This window comes from Lichenostomus cassidix, chromosome 1Aa (genome assembly GCF_008360975.1).
Source record: "Lichenostomus cassidix isolate B80296 chromosome 1Aa, HeHo_3.0, whole genome shotgun sequence".
NCBI lineage: Eukaryota > Metazoa > Chordata > Aves > Passeriformes > Meliphagidae > Lichenostomus > Lichenostomus cassidix.
In genome coordinates, this window is record NC_139480.1 from 19399458 (window position 1) to 19423923 (window position 24466).

General features: G+C 40.5%; 1 protein-coding gene across 2 annotated transcripts in view; it reads right to left on the bottom strand.

Annotated features, from left to right (window-relative positions):
- The window catches only part of PLXNB2 (plexin B2), a 172101-nt gene that overhangs the window by 34296 nt on the left and 113339 nt on the right, over window positions 1-24466 (bottom strand). For both annotated transcript variants that reach the window (XM_085041794.1, XM_085041802.1), the window contains 5 exons: window positions 23145-23237; window positions 21862-21943; window positions 16473-16645; window positions 14917-15065; window positions 11824-11938 (listed from right to left, as the gene is read on the bottom strand). In XM_085041794.1, coding sequence (XP_084897920.1) covers window positions 11824-11938; window positions 14917-15065; window positions 16473-16645; window positions 21862-21943; window positions 23145-23237 — 612 coding nt within the window. The remainder of the gene's footprint in view (window positions 1-11823; window positions 11939-14916; window positions 15066-16472; window positions 16646-21861; window positions 21944-23144; window positions 23238-24466) is intronic.

Here is a 24466-nt window from a genome sequence, read left to right on the forward strand (position 1 = left end):
GAGAAAAGCATCCTTATTCAGGAGCAAGCTGAAGCTGCTGGATCGAGAGGATGACCGAAGCCGAGCGAGCCGCGTGACACGGGCTGCCAGCCGGCTCCGGGTGACACTGCCTGCTGACCCCACGCCTCACCACGCCTGCAGACGTGCCACAGCCCTCGTGCCCGTGGGGCTGCAGCTGCTGTGCCTGCAGCCAGCACCATACCCTTGGCTGGCAGCTCCGTGGTCACTGGGCTGGCAGCATTGTGGTCCCAGGGCTGGCAGAACTGTGGCCCCTGGGCTGGCAGAACCGTGGTCCCTGGGCTGGCAGCATTGTGGTCCCTGGGCTGGCAGAACCGTGGTCCCTGGGCTGGCAGCATTGTGGTCCCTGGGCTGGCAGAACTGTGGCCTCTGGGCTGGCAGCATTGTGGTCTCTGGGCAGGTAACACCATGGATGCTGCACACACAGACAGGATGCCAGGTCTAAGCGTGTGGCTGGGGCTGCCATTAGAGCATTGCTACGAGGGATCCTGATCCTGCATTTTCTGAAGCATACTAGATTAAGACCTTAAGGGAAGCTGTGAATAGGTGATGCCTTTTCTGATGTGTAACTCTGCTGCTTCATCCATATTGAAACACAGGCTTTACTTAAATGAGTCAAAAAAATAAGAAGCGTATTTCCCAGACTTATGTATATTTTTTAATGACAGCTGTTCTCCTCTTGCATAATCTTGCTAAAATGGTTGACTGATAATAAAGTCTAGGCTTGGGGCTATTCCATATGAAGCACACGCAAATAAAGAAAAACCAAAGAAGTTTGAAAACTTCCCTTTCTGATGAGGATTTCCCTGATCACCCTCACACAGCACTGATCTGCCACTTGAAGGAGGAAAAGCCCTTCTCAGAAACAAAGAGCAACATGGCCACCTCTTCCTAGTCATGCAACAAACCCCTTTCTGTCACATCATTGTGCTCAGGCACAGACCATCTCTGTGACAGCCTACGGCTACGAACCAAGGGCCCACAGTGGCAGGGAGGAAGGGACTGTTATACTGCTTTTCAGTTCAAAGCCTGGTAAGTCATCAACAGGTTTTTAACAAGCAGCAGGAATCCATAAAAATGCATCCAGTTGACTTCATGGTTACTTTAAAAATTTGTTTTATTGAAGCTCAGATATTATAGAAGCATGGAGAACTCTTACGTGCTCTGCTTGTTTTATACTTTCATGTCTAAGCAACTTCCCTCTGAAGGAATGCATCATGGTTCAGCACACTTCACAAATCCACAATGACAACTGTAATTTGCTCTCGAGTCATTGAGCTTTAGGAATATGCTTTAACTAATTGGGTGTCAATTGCTTTTCTTCCCTGAGAGAAATCTGTTTGTAAACCCTTCACTCCTCAAGAGCGAGCATATGACTGCTCTCATGCACTAACCTTTGATTTAGCTTTAATTTAATACATCACTCAGGTTACAAGATTTTATATAGGGAAGTCACTCAAAGTAATTTTAAAGCATTTTAAAAGCTCATTTAGGACTATATAACCCTGTCTGTGCATCCTCACATTTGGATTTAATTGCTTGCTGATTAAAGATAGATTGAAACAAGTCACACCAGGATAAATAAAAAGTTTTAGGGGGTCAGTTTTTAAAATCACATTTGAAGTTTAAATTAGAATAAGTCTAGGTGTACACTTTATAGGAAAATGTAATTTGGGATTTTTTATAACAATTTTGTTACTAAAAAGATTACAATCAAAACTGTATATAAAATACACAGTCAATAAATATTTCATAAAAATGGGTCAAATACTTTAAGCACAACCTTACCACATGGACAGAAAGCCATATCTTTGATTAACTTCAAATTAAATCTTAATTGCTATAAATTGTTAATCATGCTGGACTTCTGTATTATTCACAGTAATGGATAATACTAAGCTGCATAGCATGCTTAGGATAGCTTTCAGATTAAAGTATTCCTTAAGAACCACTAAAGAATCAGTATGGACAAATTCTTTCTTCCTGAACCTCTGAAAAAATCTATTTAAAATTTGTAGCCTTTTCCCCAAATATTACCTCCCTTGGAAGGCTAGGTTCCAAGGACAGGCTTAGGAAGGAAATGAACAAGAAACCACATAAAGCAAGCCTTTAAACATAGACTTAGGAAACAAAAAAGAAAAGGTTTCTGAAGCATCACACACACTATTCTCTGTGACCTCAGCATAACAAATGAAAGGAAGCTCACTAAGAACTCCAGCTAGACAGCCATATTCCTTTCCCTTAGCAAAAATGTGAAATAATTGCCCTGTTACAACTCTGTCTGGTTACCTGATGGGTCCCTTTGGCAGGGCTCAGCTGTCTGTTGCCAACAATCAGTAAATACAGAGTGAGCCACAAACCTGAAGTTGAACCACTCAGCATCATTGTCTTTGGGGACCTCTTAGTGGTGGCCTACATCTGTCTCCCTAGGAATAGGGATGTAGGGGTAACCATCTAGCAAAGTTATCTCTGAAAAACACAGCTCTAGGGGGGAAGTGAAACAAGTATCTCTTCTGTTTTCCACAGAAACTGTTTTCTTCCCTTTTTTTCTTAGAACGACTCCACCTCTTGGAATTAAAGCCCAGCTACACCAGACAGGAGAACTCACCACCCACTCCTCGTGCATCCATTGCGCAGACACATCTCAGCTGCACTTCAGGCTGAATGGAAAACTGGGGCCAAGAAGCACTCTGGGAGCTAACACAGGGAGCAGCCAAAGAGGAGGTGGAATGGTTACAGTTAACCCTTATTTTGTCTTTAATTGCTGATCTTACAGCTGTCCCTCAAAGGACTATTTTTAAAGCACTTAAAATATTCATATTTAACGCATTTAAAGTAATTCTGCAAATATCAGGAGCTCTCCAGAGAACAAATAATGTGGACGCCTCATAAAGATGATCTAATAAGGAGAAGCTGAATGATGTTTTGTGTGCAGAGGAATTCTTCAGCATGACTGCTAACACTTTGTTACCGTAAACTTGGCAGGAATATTATTTGATTAATTTTAACTTGCTATTTGCTGTTTCACATTTTCCCTCTTTCCCTTCCTCTTAAGGATGTGCCAGAGAAAATAAACTGATAGAGTAAATAATCAAGAATTTTAATAATTTTAATAATAATTTTATTGCAAAACCAATGTGCTGTGAGTAAGTTTTATTGCTCCTCTAAAATATTCATGGATGGCTGAAAGACCAAAGCTCCATTGGCCCACCTAGCCTTCTCAAGAATACCAATAAAGAAAAAAAGTTGGGTCCGACAAATGCTCAACCAGAAAGCAATTTTCAAAACTGCAATTAGGTAGATAGGATCAGGAGGAGAACGATATTTCACTGAATGCCAGGGTAAATTGAAAAAGTGCCATCAGTGGTGATACAAGACTTTAACAAGAACTGTGTTAGCTTAGGAGAAGGTAGCCCTTGCTATAGTACTCACCAGTCAGACAGACACATACAGACCCTTCAAGTGCCAGGTCTGGTCTTATCTTATCTTGCACAGTGCGGCAAAGCTGCACCTGACCCACAGCTCTATGTTGCTTACTAAAGTCCTACATGAGATTCCTTCTCCTTGCAGGGGAAAATGAAGGGGAGATGGTAAACCAGTCAGTGCAAATCTTGTTTGAGGGATAATAAAAGTGCTGCTTTAACCAAAAGGCAAAGCCCTTTAATTTGAACTCAACCCTGAGCAATACCAAATGTTCAGGTGTTACAAATGGGACTGATAAGCCCCCAACCTCAAGTGCTGCAGTATCAGTGATGCTATTTTTTTCCAAATCCCCTCAAGGATTTCTTCTCTCTTCTTTCTGCCCTTTTGTCATTTCAATCTCTGAATCAGTAGTACACCTGCTGTCATGATAAATACTCTTCTTTCTTTTTCAGCCCTCTGCACCTTGAGATCTTTGTTGGCTCTGTCAGAAGACACCCGGGGGAACTCACACTTTCTATAGCATAGCTATAACATCACACTGCAGTGCTCAGTGCACTTATGATGTTAAACAGAACATTTGATAATGTGTCCTGTATGGAATTTGTAGCAGTCCTGTAATAACTCTTCTGGAAAACACCAGCCCTTGTGAGGACTTGGCAATACTTCATTTCTCATAGACGTAGTAAAATTTAAACAACCCTGCAAATGCTGATTTAACCCTTGTTTTTTAATTCTTTAAAGTGCAGAGAATAATTCAAACATATTTCAGGTTTTTTTTAAATTTTGCTTGAAATAGAGGAATGTTCTTTCATGTCTATACTTCTTTTGTCACCTTTGTGGGAGTATATTGTTCATGTCTTCCAGGTAGATTAATATTTGAGCATAAACACTTTCTGCAATAACAGGCTACCTCGTTATGTGGGCTTTTTGATACTCTAGTTTGAAAAAGCCTATTCCAATGTGTGTCAGCTGTTCAGTGGCCTGGTTTTTGCTGAGTCTGGTAAGCCATCTCCCAGCAGAGGGACTTTGTGCCACCAGGACTCCCCACTGCCTTTCACTCTCACGATCATGCCCTGTGTTTGTAGAAAGTGGATTTGCAGTTTTCATAAAACCTATGCAAATCCACAACTATGCTATTCAGAATAAAACTCAATACAATAGCTCAGTTGGGAGTGATCTTCAATCGTCTTTTAGTCCAACTTGTCACCAGGTGTAACTTGCTCCCTACTGCACAATTTAGACTGAAAAAATAATTTAATCTGGACATGATTTCTTGCTTGTAGGTTCGAGCAGACTGTAGCCTGTTTGTCATGGGAAATTTGAACACTTTACATACTTTCCACATAAACCTTCCTTAAATCCTACCTAGATGCAATAATGTTCAGTTAAAGATCCCAAAGTCCACCTGCAACCCAACTTCTCCATGTTGTACCAGACTACTCGATAAGTATTCCTGAACTGATAAATGGTTTTCCCAATGCTTTGATAACAACAAGGCATCTTTGTTGGAGGGATAATAATGCTACAAATAAGTCACCTGTGGTTAGCACCCATCCTGTTGCTATGGTTTACCTGAAAGCAGTGGTTATCTGCTCCAAGCAGTGAGACACAACACTTGTACATTGCTTTTGGTACCTAATGTTCAAATAATGTTAGTATGTTTAGTATCAAATTCATTTTTTCTCTTTGTAATACCAATGTAATACTTATGTGGCATTTGCATTCCTGTGCACCACTGTCTTATCTTTGCTTCATCAGCGCGGAAGTACTGCAAAAAACCCCAAAGAAAAATATTGACAAAAAAACTCCAACTGGCCCAAGTATGTATATGACTTCACATTCAGGCCATTTTCCAGAGTCCTGTTTTCTTCATCACAGCCAGAAATCTCTTCTTTGCTTCCTTTGTTTGTATCTTTTACCCCCTACTTAAAAATCTGTTCACAGAAATGCGGCTATATTTTTCATTGTCGTTTCGTGCTTTCTGTGTGCTAGAGGGTAAATTATCTCCATGTCTGTTCCACTTATAATCACATTTAGACATGAACTTGCTTATTAGCAGTGTACATGACTGCTGCTCTTACACAGCTACTGTAGATGTTTTGAGCATTCACATTTAGCTCTTACATTTTTCATCCTGTTTATTAATCTAGAATGAACTTTTTTATCTTTAATACTTTATGAGTAGCAATTAGTCTTTTTGCAGAGTTAGGAAGGTGATATCTTATTTCTTCAGTTTTTTAAACTTATATTTTAGTAAAAATAGTACCTTTTGTAGTCTGAAAATTCTTTCAGAGATCTCCTAGCATTTTAGAGCTCTATGGTCTGCTGGTGTCAAATCAAAGCCCAGCTTTTACCTGGCTGGCAGTGAGGTTATTCCTATTCTTTTTTTTTTTTTCTCTTTCCTCGTTCTTCACAATTTTCTTTGCATATAAAAAGATAAGGAGGTGTAAAAGAGAACCATTCCCCCAACCTCTTTTTCACTCACCCATCTTACATCTGGGATTGGATGTTCAGATGGATTCATGTTTTTTTCACTCATTTTGTTTGCTCTGCAGTTTTCCTGGTTTGCACTGTCATGTCCAGCCAACTCACTTCTGAGCCCTTGCACAGTATCCAAGAATAAGAGGAGTGCACACCCATGGAGCATCACCAAAATTCTGCATGTCTTTTTTTCCATTTCTGTAGTTTTCCATTTGTCTGTCATGAAGCACAACCCTACCTATACAAAGTTTCCTTTTCCCAGAAGAATTCCTGGACATGACTCTGTAAATAAGGATACTATCCACTATAGCATCCATCTGTGGTAAGCAGTTTCTAGCCCATGAACTATACCACTGAGATAAAATTGGTTGCCCTTTATCCTTCACTAATGCAGAAAATCAGAGAGAAACAATGAACCACCTAGGAGGCTAGTGGTGGACCACAGGAGGGGCCAGAAATTCAAGAACAGTTGGACAGCAACAGAGGAGAGGAGCCTAACAGAGATGCATGGAAACCTTGGCATGAAGTTTATGCTTCAGAGGGGGATGCTGGAAAAAACCTCAACTGTGCCAGATCACAAGCAGAGAGACAACTGGGAAGGGAAAGGAGGATGGTGTCAGAGTACATCCCCATGATGCTGTGAGAGGTGCCAGCTGCAGCACGAGGGGAAGCCAGCAACAGATGGATGTGTTCAAACAGACATGATGGGCAGCAAATGGCAAAGCCACCTAAGCTCTCTTCTGTTGGCTCCTGTAGACACTGACCTCCAGTTGGGGGTTTGCCTTTGATGCAAGTGCACTTCTCCACAAGTAGGAATGGGCTCCTGTGTTTCCACACAAGCAGAGAACAGAGATGCTGTTTCAAAGACCTGATGACCGTGCACACTGATGTGGATAAGATTTTCACAAATATACAGGCCACGTTGTTGCTCTGCCTTTATCACATCCATCTTTCCTTCACTAAGGAAAGTCTTCCCTCTCCTCATCCCGGTTCCAGCTGCAGTAAGTTCTGGCTCTTGAAGCAGAAGTAATTTTTTACCAAAATTATCTGAAATTATCTGCCTCACACTGAAAGCCAAATTATTCTGCCAACTCTTGCATATTATGCACATGAAAATGAAAGGCATAGCCCATGAAGTGCTGGAGACACCAGCCAGCCTCTTGGAGGTCAGAATGTCATTTCATGGACTGCAAAGGTAACCACAGGAGCTATATTAAACCTCTGAACAGGGAACTCAAGCCATTAGGAACTGTTCTTTCCCCCTCCGCTTCCCTCTTGTCTCAGACTCAAGGGAGCCTGTTTCTTGTTTTTTCAGACAAGCCACCCACTCACAGGATATTCAACCAAAGAATTTCCACTGTGCATTCTTGGCAGCCTGGTGTTCACCGCAGTGGCTGACCTAACCCACCAGCTCATCTTGTCACAGCATCCATAACACAAGTCAGTTCCTGGCTTATTTCTGCAACAGCAGAGAAATAGACTGAGTCCTGCCTTTCTGGGGCTGCTTTGTCCAACCTCACCTCATGTAAGCTGATCAAACACTTCCAGACACTCCAGGTGCCCAGGCAGGACATTTGCCTGGCAATGCACATTGTGTGTTGGCTGCTGTGGATGGGACACTTATGCAAAGGGCTGGTATGTTAAACAACTTATTTTTTGGAATGAAAGTAGCATCTTTTTATCTTGAGGCATGCACCACATGATTTTCTGAAAAGAGCTTTGCTGACAGGTTTGTTGGAGAAATGGAAGTGTGCATGGCTGGAAAGTCTGCACTATCATACATCCAGTGTTTACTGGCAGCTCTTGAGCAGAATCATGAGCACTGGATGGTGGGATATGTATTTCAATGCATGGCTCAGATGATAGAGAGTTAAGACTAATAATATCCCCATAAGGGTCAAGTTCACTAAAACTCTCAGCCATCCAGGAGTTCCCCTGTCTCCTGTGCAGACTGACACAAAAACATGATGTACTGCAGGACTTAAGAATAAAATAAGATCCTCTGGAAGCAATTCCAGAGTTCTGCGGATGTGTGGTTTATCACAATCAATCATAATGGCAACAAGCATATAATTTCCCCCACAAAAAACCCCACCCAAAGCCCCCAGCTACAGTGTAAAATGAATGTATTGAGGCAAAGACTTAGAGGGAAAAATTAAGGACTGAGCTGAAACCCTCCACAAAATCCTTGAGGCATTGATCTGGTTAGAGCTCTCAGAGCAATTGCTTCAACCATCAAGAAGAAAAACAGAGGATGGATGCAGGTAAGACGAAACTCCCAAGTTTGGGAGTGGATTAAGGTGGGAGAGTGCACCTTGTTAAATGTAACTGTGCTGTTCATTTCACATTCAAACTTCCAGTATGGTGAACAGTCATGTTCATGTTTGTTTTCAGGTCAGACTACATTATCCTCCCTTCCTCATCTTTTTGGTTACTCATCTTGTTTAGGTAAACAGACTCCCTGGTTTACAAGCAGTCAGTTTTATGACTGTTCCCAAATTACCTTCAGTATCTCAGAAATGTATTACACTTTTGCAAAATTCTACCACTAACTTCACTATCTTGGATTTATTTGAGCTTTCTGAAATAATATAGAATTTTTAACCTGCACAGCCTAAAACTCACAAAATCGTTCTGCCAAACAGATGCTGGAGATGCCAGAACCAGCTGCAATTTCTCATCCTGGTGCCTTGAGTCTAAAGAAGAGGTTTTCTGAGAAAGGAATCGGCACTTATGTGGGATCAGCAATTCTGAGCCATAAACTTTGGAAAAGCTTAACTCCTTCCTTTGAGACTGCTTCTCACTGCCATAGTAACAAGCAAATCAGATAAAGTTAACAACAAATTAAAAAGCAGGACTGGCCTTTAGCCATGTTACTGCTCCACCTGCTCAGAGACCAGCCAAGCTGTCAGTGCTCCAGATGTACTGCATAGCTGGATATTAAAATTTAGCATAAGTTTATTTCTATTTCACTAAACAGGAGAATGGTTATTGCCTGATCCTGCTTATAGGGAAACAATAGAAATATCAGCAGAAGATGACTGGGTTATCAGAATTTAATTTCACTGGGACTGTACTTGACCTGCACTCAGGTTGCATAGAGAAATTGTGATGAGTATGGAGACATAAAGCTTTCTTCTCCAGCAAATATAAGTATTTACTGCACAGCACAGACACTCATGGACTAGGGACTTTTTGTTCAGAAATAACTTTAAACTGAAACCATGGCTTCCCTTTTAACTGGATTTTTGACCCATTTCATGGAGGTCTCATGCATTTGTCAGTTCTGAAATGCTCTGTGCTGGCAGATAGAGAAGAAACATGAGTCTGAGCCCCAAGTTGTTCTGACTATTGATTCTCATCAATCCACCTTTAAAAATAAATCACACTGTTCACACTGGGTGTCAACAAGAGACAAAAATAGTACAACTTATAGAATCACTGAATGGTTTGGGATGGAAGGCACCTTCAGTGCTCACCTAGTCCAACCCCTCTGCCATAGGCAGGGACAACGTTTGATCAGGTTGTTCAAAGCCCCATCCAACCTGGCCTTCAACATTTTCAATAATGGGGCAGATACAGCTTTTCTGGGCAACTTCTCTTAGTGACTTACCACTCTCATCACATGAAAAGTTCTTCCCTATATCTGATCTACTTGACAAGTTACTATGTGCTTTTGGGGGTAGATCCTAATCACACGTACAGGGCTGAGACAGTGGGGCATGTGGTGATACCTCTAGTGTACACAGACACACCAGCATGAGCATCTCCAGTGTCTCCTTGTGCACTTCTGCACCATGATGCCACACACTGCATTTAGAGCAGCCACTGCTACAGCTGAAGCTATTCTGCTTCAAATGGTCAGAGCTCACAGTAAGAACAGTGGTAGTTACCAGCAGAAGGGTAGCCATCCAATGTGCCAAAGAAATGGGGAAATACATCAGAGAAAATTTATTTTAGAAGGGCTCTTGGAAAGAAGATCATTTTCATTCCTTTGTATATACTCAGTAGAAGAGGTTTTACACAAAGCACAGATTTTGCATGTCTGCTGAAAGAAGTCACCAATGAACTGTCTGAAAACAGCACTGAAACAAGATTGCAGCTTTTAAGCCAACATTAGCTGATGCAACTGTCTGCTTTGATTTGCTCTGACTGTCTGTTCTCACCCCAAAACATTTGTGTCACACTTGCAGAGGTGCGTATCAATGTGATGCCCCTGTACTGACTTCAATCTTACTGCAATCCAAAGTTGGCTTCATTTTCTTGTGGAATAAAGAGAAATAAAACTAGAAACCAGTATCACCAGTCTTAAGGTGAGAATTGTATTACTTGCTCTTCATATTGTAAATAGGGTCTGCATGGAACAATTTTTGCAGTAAATAAAAATGCTCTTCATCACCAGTTGGCTTAGGCATCTGATTTTTCAGTAACCTTAATGCAGGCAGAGACTGACAGACAGGGAGTCTTGGACTTGCAGGAAAACATCCACTTGGCTGATGCTTATGCATAGCTACTTCTCCTAGCACCTCACTGATAGGCAATTGAGAATCTTTCCCTGAAGTGGCCAAAACTAGTGGATCCTTATGTCCCTCTCAGATGGGCTGAGAAGGGAATCACACCAAAACAAGTCCACAGACAGGCTTTGAAACCTACATGGTTCAGGTCACATTTCAGCCCACTCCGTAATAGCTTCATGTACTTTTCATAAAAATCGTCTTTATACACAGAAGGATCAGAGAACTGGTGCAAAACACATCCAACAGATTCATGTCAAAATCTCGTGTAGGGCTTACTGTCATAGTCTCTGTCCTAGAGACCACAAACACATGCATGGCAGATTATGTCGTTGTTCTCTGGTTAAGATCATAACCTACATTTCCACAAAGGAACAGATGACATATTCAAGCAAAAAGGGTAGGGTTTTTTTGCAGATGTATCACCAGAGAGAGGAGGTATTTGCTTGGAAATTATAGGAAACCCACTTCTAACCTGTTTTGTGAAAACAAGAATATCCTCTTCTCAGTTAAATGTCATTCTTGACTTATTCCACTGCCTACTGCTGACTCCTTTCCTTCTCACAAGGCATCAAGAATTAATGAGACAGAAGTTTAAATAAGGGAGAAGATAAAAGCCCAACACATAAGTTATGTTTTATAGTTTTATAGTTTATAGGTGTAATTTTAAGTATCAGTGTGGGGACTGATATTATTTAAACCTCTCAACTATGACGTGATCTTATAAAATTTGAAGACCTCATAGATACACATAAAGCTACTTGCTGCTAAAACCACAGGCTAGGCCAGCTATAAGCTAGGGCCACATTTAGAGCAAAGTAATTAAGACAGAAATGAAATTCTCTTTCATAGTCACACTGAAAACAAAGCACATAAGTAATATGAACACACGTCATGCTGTCTGTGGCTCTGCATGCCATACTTTTGAATGAAATAAATTATTAAAGAAATTAATGTACCTTCATTACTTATTCTTCAGCTGCTCTGCATCCATTCTTCTAATTAAGAATATTGCCTAGACTAAATATCATGATTAAAATAGTGCTCCGTGTGTCTAGAGAATACCTAATTTTTTGCAGTACTGACTTTTATTTTATTCAGGAGTGATACTTAAGAGATATTATATCACAAGTGGGTAAGTTTATTCCAGTTGCTTTCCCACCACAGCTTTTTAACTTGAATGGCAAACAACATAATCCGATTTTAAGACTCTGGATCTATTGATCAGAATTGATTTTCAGTACAGAAATGCTGAAGTTAAGTGTTCACTAACATTCTTGCATGGCAGTGCTATTGGTGAAACAGTAACACAAACACAACCAATTTGGTGCTTAACTTTAAGTCATGCACAAAGCACAAAACAGGTCTCAGAAAAAAATGCACTTACCTGGTATGTGAACAACACTTCACTTGGTGATCTACCTAATTTTCCATTGATGTTAACTTCAATTTGACCTTGCTGTGGTCCAACTTCATTCATTGGTCCAACTTGACACACAATCCTAAAAAGAAAGAATGTAAGCTTATCTTTTAGAAGTGACAGCTGCCGTACCAATGCAATGTATGTGACCTACCACACACACTGCCAGCAAAAGTAACAGCTCTGCTTTATCCTATACAATGTAATCCAATGCTGACTCAGATTCCCAGCAAAACCACCCAAGAATAGTTTGTTCTATGTAAAGGCTGGTAAAACTGAAACCTGAGCACTGTACACAGCAGCTACTTTAGCAGTGTGTTAGTAGAAGTGCCTTCTACAGAAGACTCACATTCAGCCCTTAAGTCAGGTGAAACTGCAACCCAACACAAGGTTTACAGTGCATTTTGTGATGTCAAAAAAAAGCACAAAAACCCACAAAGGAGCCCCTACCTCCTTGATGCAAACACCAGATCATTAGCTATCTTATAATTTAGTGTGTTTTAGCTGCCAATAATTTTGTTGTGCACCTTGCTATCTTTCAGCTTCAAACTACTGCCTTTTCACACCTATGATCAAAATCCCGTCAGAATTACTGTTCTCTGAAAATAAATTCACAGATAACACATGCAAAATCAGAGTTCAAGGAAGACTGGCTGACAGAACACTGCCTTAGAACTAACAGTGCTGCTGAGTGATAGCTAGGATGTTTAAACTTTTATTTCAAACAGGTAAACCACAGAACAAAAGCATGAAAAGGCAATAAGGATTCGACACACTCGAAAACTGGGACAAATGCTTAATGGAGAGCTGATAATACAGCTAGATAAGGAGGTATATAGTGCCTGCAGCCTGCTCAGTCAGACAGTCTCATATAGGACACACCCTGAGGATCACTGCTCATTTGTGTTGCTCTTTCCCTCCGGGATTATTGCTATTTTTCCTTAAGCAGTGCACAACTGCTTAAAAAATCCCAAAGTAGAAAAAAATCCTCAATGACTCCAAATTACTGGGTATTATGTACTTAAACTGGGACTTATAATAAAAGGATTGTCAAGTCCCTCTGCAGATCACTCCAGACTTTTTTTCTGGGTACTGGCAAATGGACAAAATTCTCTGAATTCTTGCATGCCCTGGCATGTGTATGGCTGCCTGAGCCTGTTCCTCATCATCTCTCTACTGTAGTCTTGGAAGTTGTATCTTCATGTCAGGGAGAAACAGGAAACAGTGCCTTTGGAGGAATTTTTACCATATGTCAAGCAAGGGAAAGCAGTCAGGGCCAGGGGCCAGGGGGGTGTGGGGGGAAACACCGTAGCAGGGATTTTAATTGGAAAAGTTCCCTCCCCTCCCCAGCACTGGCACTGCCTCCCTTCCCCCACTTTACTAATGGAAAACTACAAAGAATGAGAACAGACTTCTCAAAGGCCAACAATTAAATCACCACAGAGCCAGAAAGCACCCTTAAGTGTCTTAAATCTTGCTGTGCATGGGAGCAGCTGTCTCCTAAAAACACCAGCTTTTAACTGCAGAAGGTTAGGGGAGCAAGGAAAGGCACTCTCTATTATTTTTTAATTAAATTTTATAAAAGGAAGTAATAATAAAACAAAAGAATGGAGGAAGACAAAGACAGAAAATTATAGATATCTCTTTGAAGATTTTGATAACTTCTTTTTAAATGCTTCCCTAGTGGAGAACATCCTTTAAAACCCACTAATTTGTTGATAAATGACATGATGCAAGTTGCATTTGTTCTCACCCATTACTATGCTGCCAGAACTTAGGAAACCAGTAATGTTGCTATGATACAAGGAACCAGTCATCTCAGTTCTGGCTCCTTTCCATGCATTTAAAAATATCAAAAAGCTTTAGAAAAAGCCAAGAGGATGGGGAAATTCTTGCAAGGCTATGTTGCAATCCAGTGCAGCTTTTGCAAACACTGAAAATAGGGAATGGGAAAAGATAACTGTAAAAAAGTTTGTAATTCTGCGGATAGTAAGTACATGTAAATGCAGGAGTGATGTCAATAAAATTGGGATGCAGTAAGAAATAAACAGCTATTCTTTACCTTCTTCAGTCCTAGAGGCCTGGGAAGCTTCTAAATGCCTGATCCACAAATTCAGTAAAGCTAAATATTTTTCAAAAGCTAAAAAAAATAATTCAGGTATCTTCAAAATCCTTTTCAAAACATGCCATAGGAATAGCAAAAAGTTGCTGTGTTACATTTTAAATGATAGGAAGGGAAAGAAAGCCAAGGTTTCAATTGCAACTTCAAAAGTGAATGAAAGAAAAATCACACCGCTTAAAATATGTCATTATTCTTAATATTACTACTGAACTTTCCTGCTTTTATTAGCTTTTCATTAGCTAATATCAGAAGGGTATTTCCCTCTTGAAATTAGACACTTGATATAACCTGTAATAAACACCTAGATACCTACCTAGAAGAATTTAGGCACTCTGTTTTAATTTTTGGCACTGCTTAAGAGTGTGACAAGTAATCCACAAAACATCTACCAACCTGCTTAGGCAATTCAGCACCCATGGACTTGTTGGTTTTGAGATGAAAATTAGTCATCTACAGCTAAACCTAAACTCTGGGCTCCCTCCCTGCCCCCAGGAAAGAAACTCTGTGGCTGGACTAAAAAGATTTAAGCTTCCTCTTGCTTTGCCTACTTTCCCATAAATCGCATATGCTTGGCTTCACTGTGCTTCAGATTTAGCAACATTTTAATGGCTAGGTGCATATGCAGAATGCCTTTAATTTAAAAACAAATAGTCTTGATGTATCTGCAGTAATAGTCTATGAAAGCTTTTGAAGCAAGTAAGAAAAAAAATTCTGTCAGAAGCAGGATGGTAGCACTCCATTGTAAATTTGTTGCTGTATTATAATCTACAACACTTTTAAATACAGAGTCAAACGTTACTCTGAAATATTGCAGGTATATATCACACTAGTTCTTTCTTCTAATGGCAACCTTTTGTAACAACAAGATATCTTTTCTTGAAAATGCACAGAAGTTCCTTTTTTCTTCTAAAATCTTGTGGAAAACATCCATCAATTACCTTGTGGAAACAGAGTAGAACTCCTCTTTAAAAAGACATTCCTTGTCTGCCACCGTTATATTTTTTACATCTTCTGCTTTTATTCCCAAATTAGATCCCATTATGGTCAAAAGAATTCCTCCACTTAGTGGTCCAGTTTTTGGCTCAATCTGTGTTTATGAGGGACAGGGAAAAAAAAAAAAAAGCAAAATTAAATACTGCAGTGACTATGTTGCTCTTCTATATTATTTAAAGCTACTTTTACTTACCCACATTTGAAATGCAGATGTTTCTTGTAGGACATACACAAAAACATGCTATGCAACTTTTGAATGTTAATTAATCATCTGTTAGCTCAGAATTGGTAATCATCAGCTGCAGATTTCATGTCTCCTGTGGCAGACCGTTATGTACAAAATTCTTGCCTGGTGTTTGTTCTAAGTTTTCTTCCTCCACTAAAGTACTGTGATTTTGAAAAGCAAATGGATTGCAGTCTTCTCACAATCCTTCCATAGAGCTTTTCCAGGATTTTGTTGTTGTGATTTTATCCCTTTAGGTTTACATCAGAGCAGTGCACCTTCCTAACACACACCACTGCCCCACACAGCGTCTTCAAAAGTTCCTCCAGTCCCTTGATTTTCCTAACTGCATCGCACAGTAGGGTGCTGCAGCACATGGGCTGATGCTAATTGAGTAATTTGCAAATAAAATGAGGACAGAGAAGATCTTGCAGTTGCAGTGGACTCCTCTGACTGAAATATGGCCCTAACAGGCACTTAAATTCGGAGTATTTGTTGGGAGGCTAACCTTTTTTCCTACATACTGCTTGGAGCACCTCCAGCAAGACCTTTTCAGGTCTTCAGCTCTGGAGGGTTGCAAATTTGCCATCAAGAGAGGGAGGTTGCCCTTCAATGTCTGCTCCATCAAAATCAGTCTCAGGTGCAAGCTAGTCTGAGCAGAGACATGGCTGCCTCTGCTGGCTGCCTAGCCAGCTCTAGAATCACTTGCTCCATTTTCCCACTGGTTCAACTTCCTAGAACTTCTGCCCACTGGCTGTCCATCTGCACTCAACCCATAAACAAACCAGCTGAAAAATTACTCAACTGTTTGTCTAGATATTTCCAAATATTATATTCATATCTAAAGCCAACGTAAGCTCTGAATGCCCAATATATTTTAGTATCTTGCATTTAATATCCAATAATGTAGAAGCAGTATTCCAGATGGAACCTTTCTTACAGACTCATTTCAGGTAGAAAGGACTTCAGGAAAGAAAAATCCATGCTAAGAATGTAAGAATCAAGTGCCATGTCTTAAGCATGCATTGCTAGGCTAGCTTCTGACACAGCAGGGACAAAGCTTGAAAAACAAGGAGGCTCAAAGACTCCATTCAGTCCCTTATTTTGAGTCTTTACAAATCTCTCACACACATCACTACTGACATTACTTCTTTTCAGCTATTTCAGAGGCGTATTTAACACCCCAGGAAAAAAAACCTGCATTTCAGTACGAGCTTGCTTGCTTGCTTTCTCCTGAAAAATATTACACTGGTAGGGAGAGAAAAAAAGCAATCTTACGCGAGTGATTTCTGGAGGAGGACACGTGTCGGTGGGGGGAGTGTGACAGAGTTTTTCATAAACGCACTTGCTGGGCTTGCCATCTTCTTCACACCAGACACACTTATAGTCAGGAGGGGCAGCAAGGCATAAACTGCAGTCACTTCGTCCGTAGGAGCAGTTGTACAGAGTCACTGAAAAATGAACGGCAAACCCACTTAGATATTTCTCTCTGTTTTAAGGATATTCAGTGTTCTTTAGGAAGAAAAACTTACCCTGTGTATAAAGTTTTGTGGAGTCATGTGAGTCATATGTGCAGTCTGTACTTAACCTCTAACTGATGCTGAGAGAAAAATGTATTTTTCCTCTATGGAAAAACCTGACATGTATCCATGTGCAGAGTATGAATAATATCAAGTAAGCCCCAAATATATTTTTGTCACTCAGGCACTGTCAAAACATTCAAATATGAAGTCTTTACTTTGGCTAACCTCAATAACATATACAACTGTTCAAAGATTAATTAAAAAATCAGGTCCTCCTGGAACATCTCAAGTCAGATATGGAAGGTATAGACCCTGCATGGGTGTCCACAGGGGCAGACATCAGCTGGCATGGGACCTCTGCCAGCTGCAGAATTAAAGGAAGAGAGCTGCCTTTGTAGTCCATTCAAGGGACATTTGGGACTTTCCATAATCATCACTAATGCCTGAACCAAATAGAAAGTAAACATTTAATGAAGTGTTAACCTTTGTTCAAGTTAATAGCTCTGCATTTCTTCATTCTTCTCTGTTTTCTTGCTTTTGTTTTCCCTTTGGTCTTGAGCTGTCATCCTGATGTATTCCTTATTCCTTCTGTGGTGGGGTTTAGCTCTAGCTTTTCTGAGCCAAGAAATCACATCTGACAGTCATGCCTCTCTTACTGATGAAGCAGAGACCAACCGTCCCAGACACTAAGCTTGTTTTGGCCCACATCAATCCCTAGCATGATGCACAGTCACTGAATAAAATTAATAGATGCAAAGCCTTGAGACACAGCTCGGTGGTTCAACACCATACGGAGAGCCTGGGCTTGCAAAAAAACATGGAGATGCACTCGAGAACCAGCCCAGAAGAAAACAGACTGAAAAGATGCCACATCTTCTCTAGGGAAAGTGTGTAAGTTGCACAGATTACCCAGCATGTGGGTACTGTGCCTCCCTGGACAGGTGAGATGATTATTGCAAACAGAAAAATATCTTGCTCCCTACTTTTCTGCTCCTTCTTTTTTCCCTGCTTCTCTACTTTTTGCTGCTCTGTATTTCTGGCCACACAGCCTCTCACCCCCTGCCACTGATGCTCTGGCACTTTTTGTGAGTCTTGTAAATCAACTTAACTTACCAGAACAGCGGAAAGCTTTTCAGGTTTCCTCCTGTGATCTTTCAAGAGTTAAATGTGCTTACAGATGGGAATGGGGTATACAAGACAGAGACTCAACATCTTCCCTTTCCCCTTCCCTTCATTAAGTCTCAAGAAACTGTAGCCTTAGCGACACTGGATTTTTTTCAAATGAGGTTCATACTTAAAGATGCAGGAAATAAAGGAAAGTAAACAGATATGGACAAGGGTAAATCCCTTTGAGATGCATATGGTAGAGGCCATTTAAAAAGTCTATTTAAAACAAGCTTTTACTCTCAGAGGAGCAGGACTGGTAAAACCACCTTCCAGTCACTAACATTTCAATACACTTGGTATCTGCCTAGATAACAGCAGCAGCAGTATGAAATCTAATTCCAGGAGACTACCATGTCAGATTTCTACTGAAATTAAAAAGTAAATGGGAATGCTAGCTTTCCATTATTTTTTTCAGGGGTGGCCTTATTCCTCTGCTAGGCATGAACAATATTGCAGATGCCCAAATCTTGGATAGTCTCTGCCACTTGCAGGAGAACATGTAACCTTATACAGGCATTTTTTCTCTAAATGCTGTATATTTAAAACCCTCAGCATTCAGTTTCACAGCTAGTCTTTAATATAATAACAGGCTTTCATTCTTTCCCTTACAATGAAGAGTTAATGCAATGATAAACCCTGATTTTAACCCTTCCTACCTCTAGTCAACATATCCACTTGATTTGAAGTACCTTTACCAGCACAAAAACAGCTGAAGTACTATTAGAGGTGCATGCAAAACTGAGGGACTTTGGCATTTGTAATAAAGAATCAATGGGAAAGAGCATCCATTTGATTCAATCTCTATCTTGAATTTCCAAGGGATTGATGAGCACAAAGCAGAAGTAGCATCATTTGCTTCACAAACTGAGCATATCAATATGGAAGTCACAGAGCAACAAACATAAACCAAGCAATATTTCCTGCAGTCTGTGTGTCAGCTATCCACTCTGTATGTCGGATGTAGGCATAGTGCTGGGGAAAAGCACCAGACTGACAGCCCTGGTATGCTGCTCTTTGCTTTGTGGAAATTTGCTGTGTGCAAATTGCTTTTGTAGGAATCAGATTGCTTTCTTATTCCAGCACTCTGAAAGATTGCTTCTGCACAGACAGTTGAACAGGAAATATTGTTGAGCAAATCTTCCCCTTGGCTTCCTAAACCTGGCATTTCCCACCCACACCACCACATGGCCACCAGGTACAGCATGGGAATATATTTACTGAACTACTTTATTATCCTTCATTGGCTGCACAGGGATTCTTACTCCATCCCTCAGTAAACAATGCCAGCACTGCAAAGTCTTGATGTCTGCCACATCCAGTTGCATAAATGCAGTGGAGAAAGCCATGGCCTTAAAGCACTAACCATTCCCCTTCTTCACTGATCAGCTCATTATATGTACCAGCAGCAAGCCACTCATTAGATTCAGACTCTTATCCATCACCTTGAGATACCAGCTGTGATATCATTGATAAAAAGGACAAAGGATAAAAGGGATATATTGGATTTCACACTGTTCAGAACCCCTGATGGCTTGAGATGTAAAACACTGTCATAACTTAGTATTCACTAAGTGTTATACAAAGAAAGGGTTCTTTTACTGGCAGGTTCAAAGGTGCTTCTCAGCAGCATCCATATACCCAAAGCCAAATCTTTTCAAGATGCATAAAAACACATTACGCTCTGGATTTCATACCGCAAGGGAGTCTGAAAGTCAGAAAGAATTTTGATTTTATAAAATCCCTTTTATACAAAAAAGAGACATTTGTTGATAATTTTTCAATTCCGCTCTTGCAAGGGTTCTATATTTCAATTTGAATGATAACAGTTCTTTAATAATTTAGCTAACTTTTTTTTTTTTTAATGTTTTCCCCTGACTTGGAAAAAAGACATTGGGAATATTTGGTCAAAATTTTGCAGTTTTAAACATGACAGCCTCTGGAAGGGAAATTAAAGACAGTGTGAGATTGTAATACGACCTCCCTGTAACATTCATGCCAGGTACTCTTTTAAGTCTTTTAACACTGCACACAGAGCCATAAGGAAAATCTTCTAAAAACATAGTTCATACTGCCAGTATGAAAGGGAATAAATTTAAATATTGTACAGTAGGAAAAATAGGGTCTGCAGATTTAATCTGCGGAGGAAATTACTTGGGGTACTAGTATTTTCCTGACGTTGACTCATCATGCAAGTAACAAGAGGGTTGCCTCATAATTTTTGCAATATTCTGCCTTAAATTTCGGTCCAAAGAAGTGTAAGATAGGTCTCAGCTCCTGGATACTGCTCCATTGATTGTGAAGGAGTTTCCTTACCTCAGCTCAAAACTAGACTTACAGACATAATTGCTGCATTACTGTATGTTGAAAGAGATGAAATTTATAGTCATAAAGAGATTTTTATCAGAGATCAAATATTTATGCTACAATTTAAAATTTATTTTTAATAGAAATAAATGAATACAGTAATGAGCTGAAAACATTCTGAATGCTTCTGTGTATTGCTGATTGCCAGTAGACATTGAGACTACAGAAGCTGTCTGAACTGAGACACAGCTAAAATTTGAGATTTCAGGTGAAGTCTGTTATGAGTGGCTGTGAGAAGGATCCTCTTTCTGCTGCTTGATGAGGAAAGTTCATGGAGGAAAGGAAAAGATCATTGAAAAAAATAATCATCGAAATACTTTAAGTTTGAACTGTGAAGCTTTGCTATTAGGATTGTTCTTCAGAGCAAAAGCAATCTTTAAAATCACAGAATCATAGAGTCAGAATAGTTTGGGTTGGACGAGACCTTTAAAGGTCATCTAGTCCAAATCTCTGCAATGAGCATGGACATCTTCAACTAGATCAAGTGATTTTTGAGATTGTCCTGTGTACAGCCAGGAGTTGGCCTTGATCATCCTTGTGGGTCCCTTACAACTCAGGATATTCTATGATTCTGTGATTCTACACAGAGGCCCATCCAGCCTGAACCTCAATGTTTCCAGGCATGGGGCATCTACTGTCTGTCTGGTACACAAAACATAGACCCACAGTAGCCACTGTGAAGAAAATTAACTCTACCCTGGCTGAAACCAGCACAGCAGCCTGAGCCGGAGTTTGACCGGCCTCATTGTAAAAACGTTCTTCCTTTTTTAGTCTAAATCTGCCCTCTTTCAGTGTAAAAACATTACCCTTTGTCTTATCACAACAGTCTCTGGAAAATGTTTTTCCCATCCATTTTATAAGCCACCTTTAAGTACTGAAAGGCTGTAATAAGGCCTCCCTGGAACCTTCTCTTCTTCAAGCTGAATAACCCCAACTCTCTCAGCCATTTGCCATAAGAGAGGTGCTCCAGCCCTCTGATCATCTTTGTGGCTCTCCCTACTCTGTACTCATTTCAACACGTCACAACCTTCTTATGTGGCAGGCCCAGAGCTGGATGCAGCACTCCAGATGGGGTGCCATGAGAGTGCAGTAGAGGGAGAGAATCCCCTCCCTTACCCTGCTGGCCATGCTGCTTTTGATCCACCCCAGGATCAAAATTGGCTTTCTGGGCTGCACCCACACTTTGCTGGGTCCAGCTTTTCACCCCAAGTCCTGCTCTGCAACATTGCTCTCAATCCCTTCATATCCCAGCTTCCATTTCTTTTTGGGATTTCCCCAACCCGTGTGCAGGACCCTGAACTTGGCCTTGTTGATTCTCATGAGGGTTGCACAGCCCCACCTTTCATGCCCATCAAAGTCTCTCTGGATGCCATCCCTTCCCTCCAGCATGCCAGCTGCACCACACAGCTTGGTGTCACTTGGCAAACTTGCTGACAGCTCAGATGTTTAATGCATTAGTTTAGTATTAATAACTTTTGATCTGTCAGATTTAATTGTTTTACCCAAACCAATAAAACCTACAAACATTCTTTTTAACAAGACTCCAAATTATGAAGGAACAGATTTTTGTTTACTGTAATTAATCTCCCTTTTATATCATATTTCATACTTACCCATCAGTTTGCTGTCAATCTTGACCTTATCTGTTTTTATGGATAAGTTAAGTTGTAGGGTCTCATTTGAACTATAGGAGAACTGGAAAAGATGACATAATAGAGATATTTATACCTTCATTTGGCAAGGGTAATTTCATGCATTTTCTATGATTCTCAGTAATCAGACCTGTGAAGGTTTTAGACTCTCCCAAGCCTTATGGCCTTTTTTTCATCTTGGCCAAATACCTTTATAGAAAAATGTTTTAATGAACCTAATCCTTCACAATCAGAATTTTCAAGTACCAAGGGATAGGAATATCTGAATACTTGCTTTTCATTAATTTAATTTACATTTGGTTGTAAGTATCAAAGCAGCAAAAGTACTGTTCAGAGGCAGTAAGTATAGCTGCTGACCCTGCTGAGTTCTTCCTTCCCACACCATCTGGCCCCATTACTTCTGTGGGCACAGCAGACTCACACCGCATGGAGGGGAAATCTCTTGCATCTTTTGCAGTGCAACCTCCTCATTTTACAGCCAAATCACGAGGTTCACATGCTCCAAGACATGAGCTTCTGCTCATGCTGAAAGACAGCAGCAATGAGAATTGTTGGGAAACAAGAAGAGCAAATAAAAATATGGAGGCTTTATAAAGCAAATGCTTTGTGCTAGGCACAGATGATGCATAAATGCTCATTAATTCTAAAAACTACTGTTAGTGAGCTTGTAAGACATACAATTTAAAGTCAGCATAACATTTGTGAGTCAAACTTTGAGCTTAGAAAAGACTATTTTTTGAATATTATTTTCTTTCTCAGTAAAACAAGCCAGAATGAAAGAAGCGTAACTACTAGGTAGCCAAGCAACAACGTATTGGTACCATTCTTACCATTCCCATTTTTACAGATGCAAAATGGGAAAGATAATGAATTTGAATGTGGAGAGGGAGAGCACAGAAATTCTTGCATTTTATCTGCAATGATTTCACTAGATTGCATAAAAAGTGAAGAATAAAACAGTAATGGTCTTGAACTCCTCCAAAGACAGTTCAATAATTCCATGGGTTACATGGGTAGAGAAATCAAGGAGAAAGATTGAGGGCTTTGAGAGGAGACTTCAGGAGCTCTGAGCCAAAACTGTTGACTTTGACTACTACTGCCAAAGGAGAATCTCCATCAGAGGTGCTTTCCTTTTCTGAGGGAAACACATATTACCTGTATGATTCTGGACACATGTAGCTACTGGGACAGTTTAGAAGAAGAACTGAGAGTATTTGGTAGGTGAATCATATTTTCACATTTACCTCTTTACTCACGAATGAAAATTTTCCTTCATCTGACTCATCAACAGAGGCTTCGAATTCAAATTGGCTGTTTCCAACCACAAATTTTTTACCCTGAGGATGAGAAAGTTTCAGTTTAGAATTTGTATAGCATCACCAAGCTAGTAAAATATCACCAGGCGATATCCTGTTTAGCACTGGAAGTAATTTCATCCAAATGCAGAAGGCTAACCAGTCGCAGTCATCTTCTAAAGCAGTACTAGTGAAACAGTGAGCCAGAGCAATCTGCAACTTTGCTGCACTCCTCCAACATTCATTCATGGTAGGCACACCAAGGAGTTCAAGGACAGCAAGATCATACATAGCACTCTGTTTTAGGGACCAATAAAAAGCTAAGAGATGTGAATACTGGATGGCTTCACACATCAGATGTGTTACTAACAGAGCTGTGTGAGTTCTGCCCTTAAAAGTTTTCTCCATAGGGATTACGGGCAGAGCATCAAATGCCTCCTAGACATCTTCTTCCCCTCTCTTCTCCCTAGATTCTAAATCTATTAATTCTTGTCTTAAGGCCATAGCACACACTGACCTTCACTGCCCTGACAAGACTCTCAGCTTGGCCGTTCTGTGATTCAGTAGAACTTAGTTGGCTAAAAACCTCACCCCATGACACTGTTTCTGTGCTGGGTCACTTTCCTGCCCATAGGACAGATGTGCAAACAGCTTTGCCAGAAGAATATTAGAAAGAAATGAGCAGCAAGGATATTTTCAGACAGTTATGTTGGTAAAGACTAATGAAATGAGAACTCACTGGGGGACAAGACAACCTTCACCTTTACAGAATCAGAAAATGGTTTGGGTTGGAAGTGACCTTCAAAGATCATCTAGTCCAACCACCCTGACACAGGGAGGGACATCTTTCCCTAGACCAGGTTGTTCAAAGCCCCATCCAACCACACAAGTTTCTTGGGCAACCTGTTCCAGTCCCTCATCATCCTGACTGAAAAAGATTTCTTCCCTATCTATCTAAACCTACCCTCTTTCAGTTTAAAAAGTGTTGCCCCTTTTTCTGACCCTACAGGCCCTGGAAAAATGTCTCTCTCCATCTTTCTTATAAGCCCCCTTTATACACTGAAAGTCCATAAAAATGTCTCTCAGGAGCCTGCTCCAGGCTGAATCACCTCAAGTCCTTCAGTTTTTCTTCACAGGAGAGGTGCTCCAGCTCTCACCCTGTCTCTGATCATTTCCGTATCTCTTCTCTGGACCCATTCCAACAGGCCCACATCTTTCTTGTATTGGGAACTCCAGAGCTGGATGCTGTACTCCATCTGAGGTTTCAGGAG